We start from the raw sequence: 23,191 nt of genomic DNA, 5'->3' as shown, positions 1-23,191 counted from the left end.
TTCATAGCTGGCATTCAATATTCATTTCATCACTAAAAATGTATGCAAAGTGACTTTAAAGAGACAGATCATAAAAACAATCAGCCAAAAAAAAATGTTTTTTTCTAGGTTATTAGTGCATTTTTGGCCCGTGGGCTTTGGTTCAAATGGAGATAGAAACGCACTCCCAGAACATTGGAGAAGCACTTCCCGACTTTAGAAGCATCTGCAGGTGATCGATAGAGGACGCAAAATACAGATTTGCATGCAACACACAACACTAGGGTCCAACTTTGACTTTTATAAACTTCTAGGTCTCATTTTTTTTTAAAGATTTTATTTATTTATTTGACAGATCACAAGTAGGCAGAGAGGCAGGCAGAGAGGGAGGGAAGCAGGCTCCCTGAGCAGAGAGCCCAATGTGGGGCTCGATCCCAGGACCCTGAGATCATGACCTGAGCCAAAGGCAGAGGCTTAACCCCCTGAGCCACACAGGGGCCCCTCCAGGTCTCATTTTTAAGAGAGTAGGACCACAGCTCACATCCTTGTTCTCACTTCAAATGCAAAGTCATTATGCAAACCATGTGTGAATTTTCAACAATCGGGCCACACAGTCAGACACCACCGCACAGGGGTTAATGGGCACTGCTGAGTCCTTCTACACACACAGGTCATGAAGCATCACAGAGCAGAGTCTCCCAGGACTGCATTTGAGCAAGCTGACAGTGCTGCAGGATGGCCACCTGTCCGGGGGATGGGGACGTGGGGGGCTTCATCTTCTGGGAGTCCCCTCGCTTAGCGAGAAAGTCCCGTCACCAGAGCCTGAAGTGAGGTGCAGCTGCCCTTCAGAAGAAGTACTCTCTCTGGCTCTCACTGACTGAGCTTTTCACATTGACCTCACTCTTCAGAGCTGTCTCAGCGCTGTCTCCAGCCGGGGGAACAGTTGACTCATTTTTTTGGTACAACCATCTCTGCTGATAAATGCGTGTGGCCACGGCGGTGAGACAGAGCAAGACAAATACCACCACCGCTATCACACCTGGTGAGAGAAGGGGGAGGCACAGTCAGAACACAGACTTGTAACGTGCAGGACTCACGTAGGTGATAGCAAGCTCACGTACATCACATGTGCATCATCAGGAAAGTGGGCACTGGCCTACTGGAACACTGAGTTCTAAGTCCACACGTCCTTTGGATACAGCAGTTTTTTGCCTTTAGGTTAAAGATCTATTGGCCTAGCTTTCACTTGGTGTCTACCTGTTAAAATTCAGAACCACAGCATAGCCTCTTGGTCATGCCCTCACTTCATGCTAACAAGCGGGCACGTTTTCATTATTTTAAAAGGATGGAGTGTATAGACTTGTCATAGAGTAATTACGTACTTATGTACAAGTACATTAAAAAGATCTGCTGCTGATATTCTGCTGATTTACAGTTCTGTGGTGAGTACACCAGTTCCTTCTATGAGGCTAAAAATGTTTCATGATCTCTGCTGCTGGGGGCCATGCCTTGAGCATGATCCCCTTCTTTTGCTGTGTGTAGGGCCTGTGGCTTGTTTTTAACCAATGAAAACAACAGAGGTGATGCGCTGTACCTAGGTTATGTGATTATGGTATGTGAGATGGTAGCACCTGTCTTATGGAACCGTCCCTCTTCCTGCTGGCGGTAAGGGGGCAGGCAGTCATGGTGGGAGTCCATATGGGAATCCCTACATGGCACGGAACTACAGGTAAACTCTAGGTGCTAAGGGCAGCCAGTGAAAATCGAGACGCTCTCGGGCCTACAGCTACAAGACTCTGGATGCCGTCAACACCCATGAGGAGGAGGAAGTGGATACTTCCCCAGAGGAATCTCCAGATGAGACCTCAATGCTGACTGAAACCTTCACTGCGGGCTTCTGTGAACACTGAGCAGCGGACCCAGCTAAGCTCTGCCCAGACTCCTGACTCACAGAAACTGGGACATACTAAAAAGGAGTTGGGTTAAGCTCTAAGTGGGTGGTGATCTGTCAGGCAGCAGTAGATAACCGATATACCACTATATTAAAAATTTGTAGAAAGAGAGACAATGTTCCTCAACAGGGAAAGTAGATTATTTGGCATCTTTTGCTGGTAATGCTTTAAGTACTCAAGTGTTAGCTGTGTCAGTGCATCTCAACTTTGGCTGCACAGCAGATGATAGCTCAGAATCTTCAGTGGGAGGCTTGAGCACCAGTATTGTTTTAAAATTTTATCTGATTTTTTTCAAGGGCTGTCAGGGTTGGGACGGTCAGATGAGGCCTAGAGGGGTTTGCTCAAGCTGCCATATTCATTAAAGAATGAATGTTAATCCATACCGAAGCAGGGAGGTACCAAAACAGCGTCCATCAGTCAAACACTTTTGAGATGGCTGACACAGGCATTGATATTGCAGTTAGCAAATGTTAGAAAATGCATTCCTGTTTAGTTAATTGAATCCAAATTCGTGTTGTTAAATGAAGATTCTTCACTATGCTCTGGGACAGAGATAAAGAGCATAATGGAGCCCAACAGACTCGCAGCTCAGTGGGTACCTCTGGTCACAGGGATTCCTGATCAGATGCTCAGAGCCTCTGGAAAGGCTCTTAAATACTAACAAGTACAACAGTCAACACGTTCACTACACCTTGTACCTCACCTGACAACAAAGATTTGTCACTTTAATTACTCTTAAATTTTTTTACAGGACTTCTCTTTGAAGAGCTACATTGTATCCAATTTTAGTGTCAGGGACAGGAACTCAATAACAGTGACCAGGCCACTTGGTTATCCAATCACTGTCACTGTTATCCTCAAATACCCAGGATGTTATTGTGTATGTAACTGAGTACTAGCTTGCTCAATCTCTGAGACTTGGTAGGGTTCTAGAGCAACCTCTGTCTTCATTTGCTCTCTGAAGAGATGGGGATGATGTGACTACTGCATCTGATGCCTTCTATAACCCTCCTTTCAGCAATCCAACTGTGAATGCGTTTGTGACAATCACTTAGGTCTGTCTGTCTCTCCATCCATCTACACATCTGTGTCCTTCTCTGCCTGTTCATTGACATGATGGATCCCATGGCAAGAAAAACTCCATGATCTCCAGTGTACCAGGTGTGAACATGATTTAGGTTACTTCCCCTTCCTATATTGTTCCCTTTGTTTGCATGAGGAGAGGTGATGGAGCGCAGCACGTGAAGAAATCCACGTGCTGGGGTGGTTCTTTAACCGGACTAAGTACTTTACATGTGGTGCGGTCTGGGATCATTTGGACACAGGGCTGAGGATTCCACCCAGGATTCTACACTGCAGCTCAGTATACTTAGCAGTGGACAAACCACGCAGCACACAGCCACCACACAGATCAAAGGCAGAGCTACGTGAGTTGCAGGAGCTGCAACCTGAGTTGTTACCTCCCTAACACCCCATGTGCTCTGATTCTCCCTCCCGTCTGTCAGGAGCTTCAGCTGAACCTTAAAACAATGTATTACTTAAAATATAACCCATGGGAAATTTTACTAGTTACCAAGCACATTTAGATATAGCCTTAAGAAAAACACATACTGGTAACAGGCTGTAGGGTAGAGGACGATATACGGCATTGAAGCTGAGCAGCTGGGAATGCCCGGCCCGCTCAGGGTGGAACGCTGCCTGCTTCATTTTCCGTTATCTCCCCTTTCCCCCAGAAAGCACCTGTGGCTACTTAGATAAGTCCTCTGAATGTGCTTGTTCAACTATATACTGCTTGTCCAGACATATTTTGCCTTCCTTCTTTGTTATCTACAAGGCCTATGACTAATGTTTGGCCTTCTTTGGCTCTTCTGTTGGTTACTGTTTCTATCTAATGAAAGCAGGATCGAGGAGTTGTTGGGGACAACAGTAGAAAAGACTGTTGTCCCCTGCTCCCTTTCTCTTGCAGCTGACTTGTTTGTGCCTCATTCTCCTCCCGTTCATGGACTGGAAATGGCAAGGAGCCAAGCAGGATTTTTCAAGGGGAAAAATATTGGTGCAACTTACTTACTTTGTACAACTTGCCAGTGATATTTAACCAAAGGCAATACAGCTCCAGAGACCACACCTTCTATTCTAGCACCAACCTATCATCGGTGCTCTCTCTAAACATGGCACGAACCATGACATTTTGCATGTTTAGACTTTGATTCCTATTTCAAAAACATGAATCACATTTAAGTTGATTTATTTTAAATCGGCTTTTTGCTTTATACTGAAGTCTTCTCACTCAAAATAAATGAGAACAGGATTAAGACTTGATTTATATTTTAACACAAAAGTAATCCTTTTAGGTATACATTATGAATAACATATATGTTTCTTTGTTCCTGGAGTTGTGAAATCAGGAGATCATATACCTCATTCATTAGAAAAACAGAAGCGATTACGATAGGAATGGGCAAGTTCACATTCTTACACAGATTTGGTCAGCACGTAAAAATATCTGAGTACCTTCCTAATAGTCTGGAGAAAACTGACATCTTGATGAACAGAAACCAAGGGGCAGATGCAGTCTGGTCTGCCTGAAAAGTGGACACCCACCTGCATCCGCCAGCTTGGGGCTGACCTCCCTTATCTGGAATAGCCATGAAATGGAGAGCAGCTCACTCCCTCTCAGCCCATAGAGTTTACAAATGACACATTCCTGTAGTCTAATAAATATAAGCATTCTCTGAATCATAAGGAGGAGACTTGAATATTCATTTTTTAAAGCAGGCCTAAATAAATTCTGTTTCAGAGAATACAGAGGGAGATATTTAAGATGGAATTACTTGTACCTCTTTAAATATACGTAAGTACATAGAAAATATTAATATACATTATATGTGAATATATATGTAAATACATACATAGTTTATCTATAGGACTTTGCTTTAAAGAACTGTGTTATATCCAGTTTTACTGTCACAAGTATAGAATACATGTGACACTGAATGTATATATATAATGCAAATATATGTGAATAGTTACTTTAGAAATACAAATAAATATATGTAAATCTAAGATAAGATTGACACCAGAAAACAGTTCTGCATATTTATGTTTAGAAAAATCTTTAGGCTTTTCTATCTTTATGTTTATGAAAATGACAACTTGCACAGTTTAGGTGGTTCTAAACTCACCTAATGCTTTACTTTTAATATTATTTTTAAAAGTTTTGGGCGAATGGACTGAGAGGTCTTGGCTATTTTGGATCAAAGAAGTAAAGGTGAATATGTCATATATGTACATGATCTCCTGAGTGATATAAATGGGTATTTTCAAATGAAAAACCTTATTACTCTGTAGTTCGGCAACTTTCCTTTAAAGAGTGTCTCGGTCCTACCATGGGTTCTCTCCACTCAGCGCCCCTGAGCCCGGGCAGAGGCTGACATCGGGGCAAGCCCTGAAGAATGCCTGCAAAGGGGTGTCCCGCCATTGACCTCGCCCCTCAGCTCGGACTCCTGTACACGGGTTTATGCCCGCGGTGACAGCAATGCCAAGGACCAGGTCCTTCACAGCCCTGTTACCTCCAATGACAGCAGGGTCACTTCTGTCAGCGCTAACTAAGGGCTCACCCCCATCTGTTGGTCCAGAGCCACCTAAAGCAGAGAAAGGGAGAATGACAGAGGCAGAGGGAAGAGGACTTTGGTGACATTCGCAAACATCTGACAGGAGAGCAGAGCGCGCTGCGCGGGCGGGAAGGAGCAAGAAACCCAGACCAGAGCAGGGCCGCGCGACCCCACCGAGGGCCTGGGCAGCCCCGGGATGCAGACGGGGTGGAAGACCGTGGGCAGCAAGCGCCACTGCGGGCGGAGGGGCACGCACCTGTGCCACTTGCGATTGGGCGTTTGGCCTCCCGCGCTGGGGCTCTGGTCCCCTTGGACTCTGCACACTGGGAGGCAGCGGCCACGTGTCCGCGCACGGTGACCGCGACGGGGCCGCCGGGGCGCAGCACAGCCTTGAGCGGAGTGGCGGGGCCGAAGCGCAGGGCAGACAGGCAGCCAGTGAAGCCGCGCGCGCCGGCCCGCAGCATGTCCGGGTCCGCGCCGGGGGGCTCTGCGGGCAGACAAGCGGGGCACGCCTTAGGGTGCGGGGGGCGCAGGCCTGGCCCGCGTCTGCAGGGCCGCCACCAACCGACCCGCCCTCCAATCCTCTGCCCTTCCTCCCGTAGGGCATGACAGGCAGGGCCGTCCCTGCGGCCCCTGTTAGTGACCGGCAGGTGCCAGCTCTGCCCGCAGGCAGGCCGTAGCGACCCCGGGTGCAGTCCCGCCCAACAAAGGATTCCTCCCTCTGCTGTTGCCCATTTCAAAGATCACGGCAGTATTTTGTAACAGAATCTGTGGCCGGTTATCCAGGCGGTCGCAGTGAAATGTCACCCGCGTGGGGACAACAGTGCTCTGGGAATAATCCCTAGGGCGGCTCTAACCTCCCCATTTACACTTGACTCTGGCCCCTGTTCTCAGTCCCACAGAGTCCCCACCCCAGCTGCAGCTGCCACCGGGGAGCCCCACCTCCCGCTGCCTTTCCCCAGTCACAGCGGTGGGCTCTGCCCCCTTCCCCCAAGTCTGGGCTGGCTCCCTGTCCTAGTCCCTGACCTGGCTCGGATCTGACCGAGGTAAGTTAGCGGGAGAAGGGCCGCAACGCACCCATGAAAGCAGAGCACCAATCCCTTCACCTCGAGGAGGATTAGCCCCTACACTGCACTTGCTCAGTGAGCCCCAAATCTGACCCGGCCCAGTTACGTGCAGGCTTCGGACATTTCATGGATGCGCAGGGAAGCCGCCTCAGTGTGGGGACCCGCGGCATCTGCATTGATTCCCTCCCTTCTTCAGTGTGTCCACTAGTACACCAGTGTGTCCATCTTCTCCAACCAACCATACACAGCAACCAAGAATTCACCCGGTGCCTTCCACAGAACTGAGAATTTAATGCTCGCAATGTAATACCGCCAGTGTATTTATTCCTGCTGGAAGCCAGTTCACATTAGATTTCAGAAATATCTGAATGTCTCTCACGTGGGGCGGCCTGGATCCAGGCTGGTCACAGGAGCCCCCTTTTCAACAGGACATTCTCTCTATCCTGCCAGTAGCTTTTGGACATGTTCGTAATTGCTGGCATAAAGAGAGGGGTAAATGGGGATCGTTACACTATTTTTAGAATGAATGCTATACCTTCCATAGAATAGATGCGTGACTCTACAAGTCTTTTTGGTTAGTACGATAGCAGGTCTTTAAGTTCACCCTGAGAATCTCAGCTGTGATCCCTCCCTCTTGATGTTGTGGATAAACTCTTAGGGGGTAATGTTTACTTCCTTTGAGTTTTTGAAGGGTGCTCTAAGTGCTATGTAAAAGACCTCTAAAAGCAACTAAAATGAGGGGCATGTTTACATTGTTACAATCCTAATAAACAACTCTCTGAAACACACAGCTTTCTTGGCCAGGCTGATTATATGAGGCATCAAGGAGGCTTCTGTATGATGAATTCCAGGTAGATTCTAACAGTGAAGTAAGCGAGCTGGAGACAACTCACTTGAAGGATCATTTTAGGTTAAAGAGCTCTTCTGGGGCACCGGGTGGCTCTACTGGTTAAGGGTTGGCCTTTGGCTCAGGTCATGACCTAGGGGTCCTGGGATTGAGCCCCTTCGTGCTCCCTGCTCTGCGGGGAGTCTGCCCTTCCCTCTCCAACTGACCTACGGCCACCTCTAGCCCTTATGCACACACTCTCTCCCTCAAATAAAAAATAAATAAAAATAAATAAAAAATAGAGTTCTTTACAGGTCACTTTTTTTTTTTTGCATTCAGACAATATATATTCATTCCATAAAGAAAGGCATCCTTGCTTGAATATACTTAAAAGAATATCAAGAAGAACTAAAACAGGAAAATGCTATGATAGTAACATAGGACTATCACAATGCTAAAATACTAAAAACAAAAACAGAACACCACAGGCCAATTAAAAGTCCCAGCCACTGAGCCAAAAGAGGAACCGGACAACACTCGCTTTCCTGGTCAAAGTCTGACACGAGCGCTACCAGGCTAGGGTCACAGAATCAATCCTGGGCAGACATGTATCTTACTAACTAATTGGACTAACTTTGTGAAATTCATTTTAAAGGTAAATTTAAAAATGTCTATAGGCAGTGCTATTATTCAAGAAAGGAGTGCCAGTAGAACACAGTATTGCAGTCAAGAACTTGTACTTGACATTTATACGTACTTGTGGATTGTGAGTATGGGCATGTGTGGGTGGGCTCATGTGCGCCCATATCCTGTTATTAACCCCATAGCTGTAGCCATGACTTTGTATGCGTATGGAGTACCAAGATGCATGCAAGTTTACTGCTCACTGCTGCCTTCGTATTTTCCATCCTAAAGTCATGCTTGTGATTCGTTTTTTGACTGGAATAATTCTCTAGTATTTTCCTTAGATGGGAGGCACGGTTCATATTTAATCTCCACCCTTCCTTGTTATCCAAAATATCTTTTTTTAACCTTGTCAAATACATTATATGTTAGATGCTTGCATTGTGGCTTATTCCTCAGCCTTACTAACAATGATCCACATCATTTTTTTATCCCGCTGTAACAAATGAGAAGTTAGATGCTGATGCCACAATCATTATTTTTTCATTGTAGTAACTTCTGCCTGGAAAGTTTGGAGGACTTTTCTCTGTGGGTTTTGCAATTTGGAAATTTTCCCAATTGTATGCCTTTTCTCGTCAGAATTGATGCGTACTTTCAATCTGCAGCTCAAGTTTTCCTTTAGCTCACAGAATTTTTTTTCATGCATAATTACTGTCTTTGCTTCCAGTTCTGTTTCTGGATCTCTAATTATCCCCATTAGGTTTTCTCTTATTTTCCCTTCTAATTTCTCTCTCTTAATCTTTTTTTCTTTGCGGTTTGAGATAGCCCATCTCTGTAATATTCCAGACCACTGTCTAATGATAACCAGTGATGATTCTCTCCTTCAGATAACCCTGTGAAATTGTGAAAACCCATATTAACTTTAACCCCCAGAGTTGGTGTGTGAGTTTTTCAAGTGTCTTTGAGTGCCAAGTCTCATCGCAGTTGTGTTCTGTCTTTTTTTTTTAAAGATTTTATTTGTTTATTTGACTGACAGAGACCACAAGTAGGCAGAGAGGCAGGCAGAGAGAGAGAGAGAGAGAGAGATGGAAGCAGGCTCCCCGCTGAGCAGAGAGCCCGATGCGGGACTCGATCCCAGGACCCTGAGATCATGACCTGAGCCGAAGGCAGTGGCTTAACCCACTGAGCCAGGAGCCCTGTTCTGTCTTCTTTAATGGCTCTATTTTGATCTGGGAATTGTAGTTGTTGTCTTCAGTCCTCCTCCCTGTCTTCTTAGGGGCAACATCATCTTTTTAGCCATTGATTTATTGTTCTGCTAATGAGAACTCCGTGGATGAGGATCTTAGACGGTATGGGGGTCCTGGCAAGCTAGAGGCTGCATCTTTCTGTCCCATACCCAGCAGCGTACCTGCAGGTTCATGATCTGGTCCTAAACAGAATGTAGGAAGAAGTCTCTCTCTCTCTTACCATGGCAGAAGGAATATGGCCCAACCATTCAGCCCATCTCCTGCTCCACGAGGGGCACTGAGGATAGGTATAACCATGCTAAGCAATGCTGACCTTCCCTCTGGAAGTCAAACCTTTTTTTTTTTTTTTTAAAATTCAAGATAAATGACATAATTAGAAAACGAGTAGAAGACAGACTTTTCCAGTCCATCTTTCCAACAATTCAGAGACAGGAGGCCCTGATTTTCAGAGTGAGAAAGAAGTGAGTGAATTATACCTTCCTCCCCGAAACACAGGCCCACGGAGCACCAGGCTCTCCCAGTGCTTGCAGCTAATACCAGAGAAAAAATCAGGGGGTAATCTGGTGCCCTATGCGCTCAGATTGAACAATGCTAGTAGGCGCTTCCTGGAGCACTAGTCCTTAGTATATAATACAGACTCTTTGTGTCATGACACGTAGGCAATCCCCACCACTCTTTCACCCAACAAGATGATTACATCAGAACTCTACACAATTGCTGCTCTTAGTTCCTTAGTCATCTTCACAGTTGTGCAGCCCCACCTGATGTGCCTCTGCCTGTTTCAGCAGTCCTGAACCCTGAGCCCTTCCACTTCTCTCCCCCCACCTCCCATCACACCCTGTCCTGGAACACACTCATTCACACTTCAGAATAGACACCCGGTTACAACTCATCACTCACCATCACTCACCATCACTTCTCCCAGCTGTGTGTGCAGAAGAGGCATTGGCAAAAGAAATGAATATGTAATACTTTTTTTTTTATATTGAGATACAATTCACATACCATAAGACTGATCTTTTTAAAGTATACAATTCAAGGGGATTTTGTATATTTACACAGTTGTAAAACCGTTACCAGTATTCACTCGCAGAATCTTTCTATCTCTCCTAAAGAAACCTAGTGCACATTAGACTCCACATCCCATTCCTACCCCTCTCCATCCCTGGGAAAACATAAACTTCCTGTTTCTATAATTTACCTATTCTGGACATTTCATCCAAAATAAATCACACAGTAAGTCACTTTTGGTATTTCTCCTCATTTATTTAACATCATGTTTTCACCCATTTGTAGCCTGTGTTGCTACTTCATTACATTTTATGGCTAACATTTCACTTTTGTTTGTGGCACACAGTGAAACACTGGCATGAAACATAACACTGTATCACTTAGTGGTCAGTGGCTGGGGCTATTCCCATGCTGGGTTATTAGTGGAGAACACAGCTACAGGGATTTACGTACACCTTTTGTGTCTGGACATACGTTTTCAATTCTCTTGGGTATATACCTAGGAGAGGTCATATGGTAACTCTGTGTTTAACTCCCAGATAAACTGCCAAACTGTTTTTCCACAGTGGCTACACATTTTACATTCCCATCACCAATGCACAAACACTCATATTTCTCCACCTCCTCCACTTGTTATGGTTTTTTAGTGATATCTTGTGGTTTAGATTTGCATTCCTTTGCTGGCTAATGATCTTGAGCATCATTTCATATCAGTTTTTGGTAAATCTTCAAAGAAATGTCTTTGATTTCAGCCTTTGACCAGATCTTTTGACCATTTTTAAATTGGGTCATTTGTCATTTTGTTTGGTTGTGAGAGCTCTGTATATACTCTGTAAAAAATTTCTTATAAAGTTGGAGCAAACAATCCTAAAATTTGTATGGAATCAGAAGAGACTCTGAATTGCTAAGGAAATGGTGAAAAAGAAAAACAACTGGGGGCATCATGTTGCCTGATTTCAAGCTGTTCTACAAAGCTGTGATCCCCAGGTCAGCATGGTACTGGCACAAAAACAGACACATAGACCAGTGGAACAGAGGAGAGAGCCCAGATATGGACCCTTAACTCTATGGTCAAATAGTTTTCGACAAAGCAGGAAAAAATATACAATGGAAAAAAAGACAGTCTCTTCAATAGATGGTGCTGGGAAAATTGGACAGCTATGTGTGGAAGAATGAAACTCAACCATTCTCTTATGTCATATGCAAATACAAACTCTAAATGGATAAAAGACCTCAACATGAGGCAGGAATCTATCAAAGTCCTAGAAGAGAACATCAGCAGTAACCTCTTCGATATCAGCCACAGCAACTTCTTTTAAGATATGTCTCCAAAGGCAAAGGAAACAAAAGTGAAAATGAACTTTTGTGACTTATCAAGATCAAAAGCTTCTGCACAGCAAAGGAAGCCATCAACAAAACAAAGAGGCAACCCATGGAATGGGAGAAGATATTCATAAATGACAGTACAGACAAAAGGCTGATATCCAAGATCTATAAAGAACTCCACAAACTCAACACACACAAAACAGATATTCATGCCAAAAAATGGGCAGAAGACATGAACAGACACTTCTCCAATGAAGACATACAAATGGCTAACAGACACAAGAAATAATGTTCATCATCACTAGCTATCAGGGAGATCAAAATCAAAACAACATTGAGATACCACCTTATGCCAGTTAGAATGGCCCAAATTAACAAAACCATAAATAATGTGTGTTGGAGAGGATGTGGAGAAAGGAGAACCCTCTTACACTGTTGGTGGGAAAGCAAGTTGGTGCAGCCACTTTGGAAAACAGTCTGGGGATTTCTTAAGAAATTAAAAATAGAGCTACCCTATGACCCTGCAATCGCACTACTGGGTATTTACCCCAAAGATACAGACATAGTAAAAAGAAGGGTCATCGGTGCCCCAATGTTCATAGCAATAATGACCAAGGTTGCCAAACTGTGGAAAGAACCAAGATGCACTTCAACGGACAAATGGATAAGGAGGATGTGGTCCATATATACTGTGGAGTATTATGCTTCAATCAGAAAGGATGAATACCCAACTTTTGAGCAACATGGATGGGACTGGAAGAGATTATGTTGAGTGAAATTAGTCAAGCAGAGAGAGTCAATTATCATACGTTTTCACTTATTTGTGGGGTATAACAAATAGCATGGAGGACATGGGGAGTTAGAGAGGAGAAGGGAGTTGGGGGAAATTGGAAGGGGAGGTGAACCATGAGAGACTATGGACTCTGAAAAACAATCTGAGGGATTTGAAGAGGCGGGGGTTGGGAGGTCAGGCTACCAGGTGGTGGGTATTATAGAGGGCATGGATTGCATGGAGCACTAGGTGTGGTGCAAAAGTAATGAATACTGTTATACTGAAAATAAAAAATAAATTAAAAAAGAATCCAGGGCAAAAACTCCAGCTTCACTCTTCTTTTCAAGATGGTTTTGGTTAATTGGAGTCCCTTGCATTTCCATATGCATTTAGGATCGATTGTCACTTGGACTTGGATTGGAATTGTATTGAACCTGTAGATCAATTTGGAGAGCACCACCACCTTAGCAATGTTAACACTTCCAGTCTACGGACATGGATGTCTTTCCATTTGTGTGAATCTTCCTTAATTCTTTCTAGCAGTGCTTCATAGTTTCCAGCGTATGTGTCTCACACCTCTTCTGTTCAAGTTATTCCAAGGTATTTTATTCTATCTGATGCTACTTTAAGTGGAATTTACATTTTGGTCTTCATTTTGTTTTCATATTATTCATTGCTAGTATATAAATACAATAGATTTCTGTATGTTGATCTTATATCCTTGCTCCTACTGTGAACTATCTCCATTAGCTTTTTTCATGGATTCCTTATAAGATCCCGTTCTGTACAAATAGACATAGTTTTACTTCTTCCTTTTCATTCTGGATACTTTTTACTCTTTGTTTCTTGCCTTGTAGCCCTCACTCAAACCTGTACTACAGTCCTGAAGGAAGGTGGTGAGAGTAGACATCCTTATCTTATTCCTGATCTTAGGGAAAGATTTCCATTATTTTCCATTAAGTGTGATGCCAGGCATGGGGTTTTTGTAGCTGTCTTTTTACATGCGAGGAGGTTTCTTTCTATTCCTACTTTGTTTTTTTGTTTTATTTTATTTTTTTAATGAAAGCACAGTGGATTTTTTTCAAATGCTTTTTATGTGCCTATTCAGACAACCATGTGGTTTTTGTCCTTTATTCTATTAATATGCTGTATTACATTGATTGTTTTTATCTGCTGACCCAACCTTAAATTCCTAGGATAAATCTTATCTGGTCGCATATGACAATTTGTTTGTGTTACTGGATTAGATTTTACTGGATTAGATTTGCTAATATTTTGTTGAGGAACTTTTCATTTGTATTCATATTCTGAAATTATATAAACTTTTGTGTCTTCCACCCTATGACTTTCCTCCCAAATGAGATAAATTCTTAGGCAGAGCACAGCAAAGACAAAACATACGTCACAGAAGTCAATGGAGCTTTTAGTATCCAAACTGTAGTCTGTCCATGAGGGCATCAGTAACCCCCACATATTATTTATAACCCAATTCTAATATATGGAGTTCCATTTCAACACAAGATCCTTCAGTGGGTTTCTTTTCCCCACTAAGGTTTAACTGCATGACTGTACTGACTTGAACTACATTCAACGTATTGCACTCTTTCCCAGGAGGGAAGAGAAAGGCACATCTTTACTCTGCACCCTTCAAAACAGATTTTTGTTTTGGTATTTTGGGGATATTTGCTATTGTTGTTCTTTAATGCACAAAAGACAAAATCCACAGAATACCATTTACACAAAAGCCTTTAGAGAGATAAAACCTAATGAAAATGCCAGGACATCTTACTGGGTTGTTGTATTTTAAAGCTCTCATACTTCAGGGTTACAGGTCACATCCAAGTCAAGACTGGACAGAAAATTAGAAACCTGCACTTAAACTCGGATTTTACTGAAATTATTTTATAGTAACCGGGAGCACTTGACCTGAGTGTCATTGTTAATAAGACCACTGAAGAATGGGAGCTCACCAAAATAAGTGGAGGACAGCTTGCCATAGCTTGGGACAACTGTCTTTGGAAAATGAATGGCTCTTCATTAGCCAGTCTCTTGGTCTATTTTATGCAACTTTATGAAAAGAAGCTCAGCTTCTATTTCCCAAATCTGAACATGAAATAGTCATCTTCTCGTAGTTACTGCTAAGGAGAAGCTATCCTAAATAAAGTTACCCAAAACACGATAAGTGTTATTAGCCTTTGATCAAGATGTGTACCTCTAGGTACAGATGAAATGAATATTTATAATTTTATTAGACTCAGTTGCTTCAGGCAATAAACTTTATTGATGAATTTCAACTTCAATTTCTACAGCCTGAGAGAGATGCTTTTTGACTAGACCATTCTTGAATAGAAACATTAACATCTTTGATTCCATGCTACTGCTCTCCTCAGATGAACTTGCAGAAAAATAAAAATGTATATGATAAAATGTATTATTCTCCTTTTTTATTAAATGACTCCCTTTATATAAAGGTAGTTTAGTTATTAAATCAGTTTCCATAACCCATGATGTATCTTTTTACAGTTAATACATTCAAAGCTAAATTGTCTTTAAAATGTTTGTCAATTTCACACTTCCTGCTGGCAACTTCCTACCTTATGCCACAGTCACTTCTGAAACTGCCTCATCTCTCCTCTCAGAGCCAGAGTCACTGAGGGCAGGCAGTTAGTTGTGTGTGTTATGTTCCTTTTGTTCCTTGACCCTATCTGTCCTCCTAGCTGGGAAGAGTGCCCACAGAAACCTGCTCCAGCAACAAAGGAGGGATGACTCTACTGGGGGCAGATGGGGCCATCCCTGCACTCACAGACCTCACCTGCACGTAAGTAAGCTGAGCTCTGAGGCTTGCACACCCCTAAGATGATCTACTCCTCACTCTGTTCAAGCCATGAATGGTAACTGTCAGGCCAGAGAGTGGAGCTCAGTAGCACGTAAAAAGTGAGCAAATTCTTTTCCACTTGGATATTAAAAATTCCTTTCCACTTGGATTGTATAAAAAATTATACTATTCAGCTGACAGCCGAGGCTGGGGTTCCATCCCACTGTTCTGTGAAATTCAACTAGGCTCTGACTTTTTATGAACTTCATAACCTCTTCCCACTAATTGTATACTGTTATTCTCATGGGTCAAAGCCAGAGGAGAACCTTATCTCTTTCTATTGTTTTCCAAGTTCTTGTGCTTTTTCTATACTATGTCACTGTTTTTGTTTTGTTTTGTTTGGTTTTGGTTTTTAAATTTATTTGACAGAGAGAGAGATAGTGGGAGACAGAACACAAGCAGGAGGAGTAGGAGAAGGAGAAACAGGCTTCCCACTGAGCAGGGAGCCTGATGTGGGGCTTGACCCAAGACCCTGGGATCACGACCTGAGCCGAAGGCAGATGCTTAACGACTGAGCCACTCAGGCAAACACCCTCCCTCCCCCCTTTTTTATGCCACTGTTCTAAATAGAATGAAAAAAAAAAAAAAAACACCTTACTGGGTGTTGTATCTAGATGATGAATCTCTAAATTCTACACCTGAAATTAATATTACACTATATGTCAGCCATCTAAAATTTAAATAAAAACTTTAAAAAATAAAATAAAAAATCTACTAATATCACAAAACATGGATGTCCAGAAACACCTAGAAAACACACCTGAATTCACGCCATTAGAGACTAAGCTATTCCCCTCTCTTTCCCATGGGCTGTTTGAGCTACAGACTTCTCCCAGCACTTGAGGGGAACAACTGTGCTCATCTGCATTTCTGTGCCAGCTGCTGGAGGCCCACTCTGCATGTGCAGAGGGGGCAGGAACGGCAAGCCACAGCAAAGCCTTTCTGCCAACACATCATGGGGCCTGACTCTTTATCCACACTAAGGCACAGTTAGAAAGCAGGAGCACCACTTTGGCCCAAAGTTGGTATCCATTACATGATGCCAAGACTGTTTTCACAGCAAAGAACCCTGGGACCCTGCTTCACTGGCTTAACCTGCAACTGTAACTCCCAGGACCAACACAGAGCTTCCCATCCCCTCTACCATCTAAATGATGTGCATCTGCATTTACCATTTACAAGGACACACTGCGATCTGCCTCATTTCCTCTGAAAAATAAGAACTTATAATTTTATTGCTCATCATCTTTTAGAAAAATGTCACCATTTTAACAGTATCTGTGCTTTTCACCCTATTTTGAACATGGGCTCATGGGCTGTCTGTAGATTCCAGCATCTATAGGATGTTTTATGTGCCAGGGATGGAAGAAATGATCAAAGAATCAAGGTACAAATGGCTGAAAAGGTAGTAAAAAGTCCATGAATTATCTTGGACAACACAGCCAGATGAGTGTCATGTACCAGAGCAGAAATTCTACCCAAGACTACAAGAAGATTTCTCCCAAATAACTTTAGATATTGATAGCACGTACAGTTTACAATATAAACAATTAAAAGGAAAAAAATACCTTTCAAATTTTATTTTTATTTCAATCTAATTCTTGGTGACAAGGGGGAAAACAAAGGCATAAATAATTTGATGCTTAAGTAGTCTGGTATTCTTTTACCAGCCCTAAAGTGGGTGTGGGGAATCTTCAGATCCTGACCTTCCAGGGGTAGCTGGGAGCACTGAACACATCTCAGAGCAGAGCCCAGCCTACCACCAACACATACTCACTTGCCCAAAGAAAATGTAAGTCCTTTCTTCTTAATATAAAGATTTCTGCATTTGACCCCTGATTAATATAAAATTGTAAACGTGGGTGATTTCTGTTGGGTGATTTCTGCATTTGACCCCTGATTAATATACAATTGTAAACGTGACATCTGCTTTGATTTTGCCTTTCCCCAATTGTTAGAAAAATACCAAGTTTCATTCTGCTTGATTACCAAGTGAGAGGGCACATGTGGAGACACTTCTCAGGGGTCACTGTGGCTCACCTAGCAGACAGCCCTCCCTGGTGATTACAGGCACACTTGGACAAAAGGGCTGCTTCTACCTTGATTGTCACTTGCTGGGTAACCATGAATACGACAAGGAGCTTCTTTCAGCCTTATGAACCCTTCCCCTGTTTGCAACCTGACACTTCTGATCCATGTCAGGGGGCTGGGTGTGGGGGGTGTGCTCTTTCTGACACTTACCTAAAATTGTCCCCAACATAAGGGATTTGACAGCATTGAATTCTGTCCCTGACGACAGGACAACTTGTCTCCTTGCATTCTGGTTAACCTATTAAATATTCCATGAGAAGCAAACATCAAAATGGCAAGTAATTTTGGTGGATAGGAGAATGGGAGTCTGAGGGAGACCAAGGAAAATGGTAAAAACAAGCCATACATTCGTGCTGTTACAAAGGTTAAATGGTTTCATAGCAATTGTTTTAATACCTCGGATTTCACACCACCCCATTGCCTATTCTTTCCCCTTTATTTGTCTTCATGGTTTAGGGATCCGTAATTGGTACGATTCACAAAGAAATGCAATAAGCTATTTCAAACCTTAAAGCTTTTACTTACTTCAAACAGAAATTAGTAACACAAGCCACAACAAGTATTACTGGCACAGATTCAATATATAAAGGTAATTCTTCAAAACCCAGTGACAATGAATAATTGAAACATGGAGGCTTTTAAAAAATGTATTCCCACTTTCAGCAAAATCTTGCTTTTCCCCTTGTGTTTACATTTCTGCCACCTTTGCTCTTTTGTACTCAGATGAAAATAGGCTCTCATTCTCGTCGGAACATCTCCAGTAATCGCTGGGAGAAACTGGCAATATTCCCCGACCGACGAGGACAGCTTGGCATTTTCAGCGGTCAGATATTAACAAAAACCCTGTCAGCCTCTTGCTAAACAAACTAATGACACTGCTAAAGAAAACACTTTGACTACGTTTTCTGTCCTCAAGACTTTCTGGGAAGACTGATGAATGTGTATCTCTGTTACTAGGATTTATTCTCAAAGCCTTGCTGGAGGTCATACACTGAATGCCACAGGTTTGGTTACTGTGGCTGCTGTGAATCTATCTCTTACCTCTACAGAGACCACCGCTGCTTCTCTGTGAATCATCACCTGGTGAAGCTGCCCATCAGCAAAGTTTTTAAAACCAAAGTTAAAAACATCAGGTTCTTGGTGCCTGTCCAGCTTATACCTGATCTGCAAACTTCCTAAAGAAGACCAAAAAATGACATTTTTAACTAAAGTGGAATTTTATAAAAACCATCAATGCAGGTTCTAAAGCACATTTTATTTTTATTTATTTCCTATAATTTGAATTTATTGAGCATTTGCTTAAGGACACTGAGAGTCTTTATTCCTGGAAGAGTGATCGTTTATGTGCTATTCCAGGGCTGAATTCAGAATCCAATTACACTATTTTAAAAGTCAAGACCAAATGGTCTTTCCCCAAGTTCTTCCATTTTCCTTAACAAAAGGAAAAAATTCTAAGTTAGGCATATGAGAACTCGGAGCTAGGCTTGAAGTTAATTATTCATGCGGTATTCATAGTATTAAATGGCAAAACCTCAAGCAATATTGCATTAACATTCAGTTTCTATAAGCATCACTTCTTTTAATATGACTTATTTTAATGCATTTTAATGTATTGCTGACATTTGCATAAAGAATCTTTTTGCACAACTAGAATTTTTTCCCTTATGTTTCTGCCATAATCAAGAAACAGAAGAAAGACCAGTGATTTGCTACAACATCTAAATCTCCTGATGTCCTTCACAGGGATGCCCACTGCCCCATAACCCTGTACTGCCTGGAGAAGATCTTCCAGAAAGTAGGTCCCTGCCCTTCTGCCCTGTGAAGCAAGGTTACAGCTTGAGCTAATGCTTCATCTGCAACGTCTTGGAAAGACTTGTGGCCATGAGTTGGGTACCTCTCATCCCACTTTTCTTCGTATGTAGATATTGCCATGAATGGCTTCTCAGCCACTGAAGAGTAAAGAACAATGCTATTCATGTGATGCATAGGAATCGTGGGTTTTAGATAGCTTAATATACTTCTTTACTTTGTTAAGAAGGAGGAGGAAATATTTTCCATGTACAAAGTGAGCTATCTTGTTTCAGAGTGAATTGCAGAACTAATTTATTCACATACAGATGGAAAGTCTTCCCAGAATAGCAAGAAGCCTTGCAGCACATCAAATACCTAAAATGATCAAACTTCCATGGAGGGAATGTATCTTAAATATAATCATGGAAATGTGAACTTTAGTAATAAACACTTGAGGGTTATCATGAACTAGTGTTACAAGCATGGCAAGCCATGCAATTGTGTTTCCTTTTCGTAGTTAAACACCTAAAGGGTCCCCCTCATTGTGGTCCTTATTTTCTAATTCAGCCTCCTCATTCTTATGATCTCGACACTCACCATTGGGGGTGAGGATCACAGACAGGTACTCCTCGTAGAAGGAGCTCACATAGAGGAGTAAGCTGGGTGTCCCTGTGGTCCGGAAGCTCAGTGTGGCCATTTCTCCAGCCAGCGTCAAACCCTCATGAAGTAAAGTTGCAAAGGAGCTCGAATTCTTGCTGGTGGTGTAGTTAGAATGTTCCTGAAAGTCGTAGATAACAGACGAGCCAATTCCAAAATACGCAGAAATCTCTGGAATGACACTCATTTTTGTTATGTTAGCACGAAGTCAAGGCAAGGCTCTTCTCTATGTGTATTTACACACTATCTCTAACCCTTAGTCTCTCAAGACAGAAAACAAGAATGTCACACTTTGCTGTTTTTTTTTAAATTTAGAAATATTTCTGATTAAAAAGGTAATCAAGTATGGATAAAAAGATAACTTATCCCCATGTATATTCGCATGATGTTGAACTGAGTAACAATATTTTATTATGGCCCACAAAATGCTTCATCTCAGAGTTACACAGCATTAAACACCAAGTGTGAACATATACTTAGAGTTATTGTCCATCTCAGTGTCACGTGAATGATGCAGAATCCAACAGAAGTCATCATGAGCTTCTCAAGAACAGAATCATAAATGGACAAATTTGGGAGAGAAACAACTCTCCTTTAGCCAATCAGAGAGAACTGCCTTATCCTTTTGTAGAGAAAGGGTCAAATGCCAGAAACAGGAGGCAAAGACCTACATAAGGTTGCTCCCTCTCCCCATTCTGCCCAGGGCACACTCACCGCTCTCGCAGAATGGCCCGTCATAAGCAGAGAAGGCACAGTCACAGGCAATGCCCCTGGGTCTCTCCCTACATCTCCCTCCATTGCGACACAGGTGTCCATAGCTGCTGCAGTGTCCCAGGCAGCCTGGGTCCACTCCTGGCGTCATCGTGGCCCTTTCTTCCAGGTCCAGGGCCAGCCCATTCAACCGCAGTGACCGAATGCACCCCAGGAAGCCTCTCTGTCTGGTGGCTGTCCCGCCTACAAGGGAAACAATTACAGCCGTGCCCTGGGGGTCTCGGTGGCATTTCCAACTGACATCCAACTGTGGCTGGACCGATCCCTTCAGAAAGGCGACCCACCCGAAGCTTTACAAACACATGCGATTTTGAAAACCTAGGCTGTGATTTAATACTAAGAATCATCAAATGGTATCGAATAAACCACGGATGGAAATATTTTTAAAATTGAACTTGGTAAATATTTATTCTAAAAAGTACTTCTTCAAGTTCTATTTAGAAAGATTTTTACAGTTTAAAGTTGCTTCCTTCATTAAAAAATAAAAAAAGAAAAGACTATCTCTCCTTTTTAAAGTTTAAGTGTATAAACTGTGATGGGCACAATAAAGTTAAATAGTTGAAAATCTTTGCAATATAATACATATTACAAATTTGTAACATGCAAATGTATATAAATTGTATAGGGTTAATATGTAGTATACATTATAATTCATATATGCATTTGTCATACATATTTTGTTATGTATTTGTTATATGCTTGTTGTATATAATATAATGCATACATTACATATAATAACAAATTATATATGTAATACCATCCTTTCTTAGAAATGCTCCCATTAACAATGCCATGAAAAGGGAATTGAGGAGCAGGCAAAGAAAGAGAAAGCAGGGGTGACATTAAAATCCAGGCTCAGGCCTGCCTTGCTCCAGGCTGCTGGCTCTGAGGTCAGGAGGGTAACAGTCACTGAACACTGAGTAGCTCTCTATCATGCCTCACATGAGCCTAATCTCAAATCTGGGGGTGGGTGGGTCACCTGGAGTGCTTGCTACTCCTGGGGTTCATTCCCAGGGATTCTGACTCGGTGGACCCGGGGCATAGATCAGCATTTTCCGCCAGCTTCCCATGCTCTGGAAACATTGTTTCCATGAGGATGTCAATTCCATGTAGATGTTCATGTCAACTTTGTTCCTAGAAATTCCATTCCTTGATCCTCAGGATTACAAATCAGAAAACAGAATTGTTTAATTTGAGTAACAGTCTGATGACTTGACGTGAAGCCTTGAAGTTTTCTGTATCATGGGTTGTGCGCACACACACACACACAACTACCTGCATTGTACAGCCCCAAGAAGCTGTAGGTGTCCTCTGGCAAAGCAGACTGCAGGCTAAACTGTAATTTAGATTAGTTCCTAATTGGACCAGCTCTTTATTTACTTGAAAACACATGAGATCCTAGGAAGATGTTGCTGCGGCAGAGGTCGAAGAGGTTGCTGCCTGTGTTCTCCTCAAGGATTTTGATGGATTCCTTTCGCACATTGAGGTCCTTCATCCATTTTGAGTCTATTTTTGTGTGTGGTGTAAGGAAATGGTCCAATTTCATTTTTCTGCATGTGGCTGTCCAATTTTCCCAGCACCATTTATTGAAGAGGCTGTCTTTTTTCCATTGGACATTCTTTCCTGCTTTGTCGAAGATGAGTTGACCATAGATTTGAGGGTCTATTTCTGGGCTCTCTATTCTGTTCCATTGATCTATGTGTCTGTTTTTGTGCCAGTACCATGCTGTCTTGATGATGACAGCTTTGTAATAGAGCTTGAAGTCCGGAATTGTGATGCCACCAACGTTGGCTTTCTTTTTCAATATCCCTTTGGCTATTCGAGGTCTTTTCTGGTTCCATATAAATTTTAGCATTATTTGTTCCATTTCTTTGAAAAAGATGGATGGTACTTTGATAGGAATTGCATTAAATGTGTAGATTGCTTTAGGTAGCATAGACATTTTCACAATATTTATTCTTCCAATCCAGGAGCATGGAACATTTTTCCATTTCTTTGTGTCTTCCTCAATTTCTTTCATGAGTACTTTATAGTTTTCTGAGTATAGATTCTGTGTCTCTTTGGTTAGGTTTATTCCTAGGTATCTTATGGTTTTGGATGCAATTGTAAATGGGATTGACTCCTTAATATCTCTTTCTTCTGTCTTGCTGTTGGTGTAGAGAAATGCAACTGATTTCTGTGCATTGATTGGGATTTCATCAAGATCAAAAGCTTTTGCACAGCAAAGGAAACAGTTAACAAAATCAAAAGACAACTGACAGAATGGGAGAAGATATTTGCAAACGACATATCAGATAAAGGACTAGTGTCCAGAATCTATAAAGAACTTAGCAAACTCAACACCCAGAGAACAAATAATCCAATCAAGAAATGGGCAGAGGACATGAACAGACATTTCTGCAAAGAAGACATCCAGATGGCCAACAGACACATGAAAAAGTGCTCCATATCACTCGGCATCAGGGAAATACAAATCAAAACCACAATGAGATATCACCTCACACCAGTCAGAATGGCTAAAATCAACAAGTCAGGAAATGACAGATGCTGGCGAGGATGTGGAGAAAGGGGAACCCTCCTACACTGTTGGT

General features: G+C 42.3%; 1 protein-coding gene across 1 annotated transcript in view; it reads right to left on the bottom strand.

Annotated features, from left to right (window-relative positions):
• Positions 1-335: 335 nt before the first annotated feature.
• Positions 336-23,191, bottom strand: part of LOC309859336 (contactin-associated protein-like 3) — a gene marked incomplete at its 5' end in the record, with an annotated part of 227,730 nt that continues 204,874 nt past the window's right edge. Inside the window, 7 exons of the mRNA XM_082719986.1 lie at positions 336-1,018; positions 5,501-5,572; positions 5,799-6,029; positions 17,532-17,619; positions 18,423-18,556; positions 19,770-20,000; positions 20,544-20,783. Coding sequence (XP_082576112.1) covers positions 825-1,018; positions 5,501-5,572; positions 5,799-6,029; positions 17,532-17,619; positions 18,423-18,556; positions 19,770-20,000; positions 20,544-20,783 — 1,190 coding nt within the window. The 3' untranslated portion in view covers positions 336-824. The remainder of the gene's footprint in view (positions 1,019-5,500; positions 5,573-5,798; positions 6,030-17,531; positions 17,620-18,422; positions 18,557-19,769; positions 20,001-20,543; positions 20,784-23,191) is intronic.

Source organism: Mustela nivalis, assembly GCF_964662115.1.
Source record: "Mustela nivalis genome assembly, chromosome: 2".
Classification (NCBI taxonomy): Eukaryota; Metazoa; Chordata; class Mammalia; order Carnivora; family Mustelidae; genus Mustela; species Mustela nivalis.
This window is presented reverse-complemented; position numbering and strand designations above follow the sequence as displayed.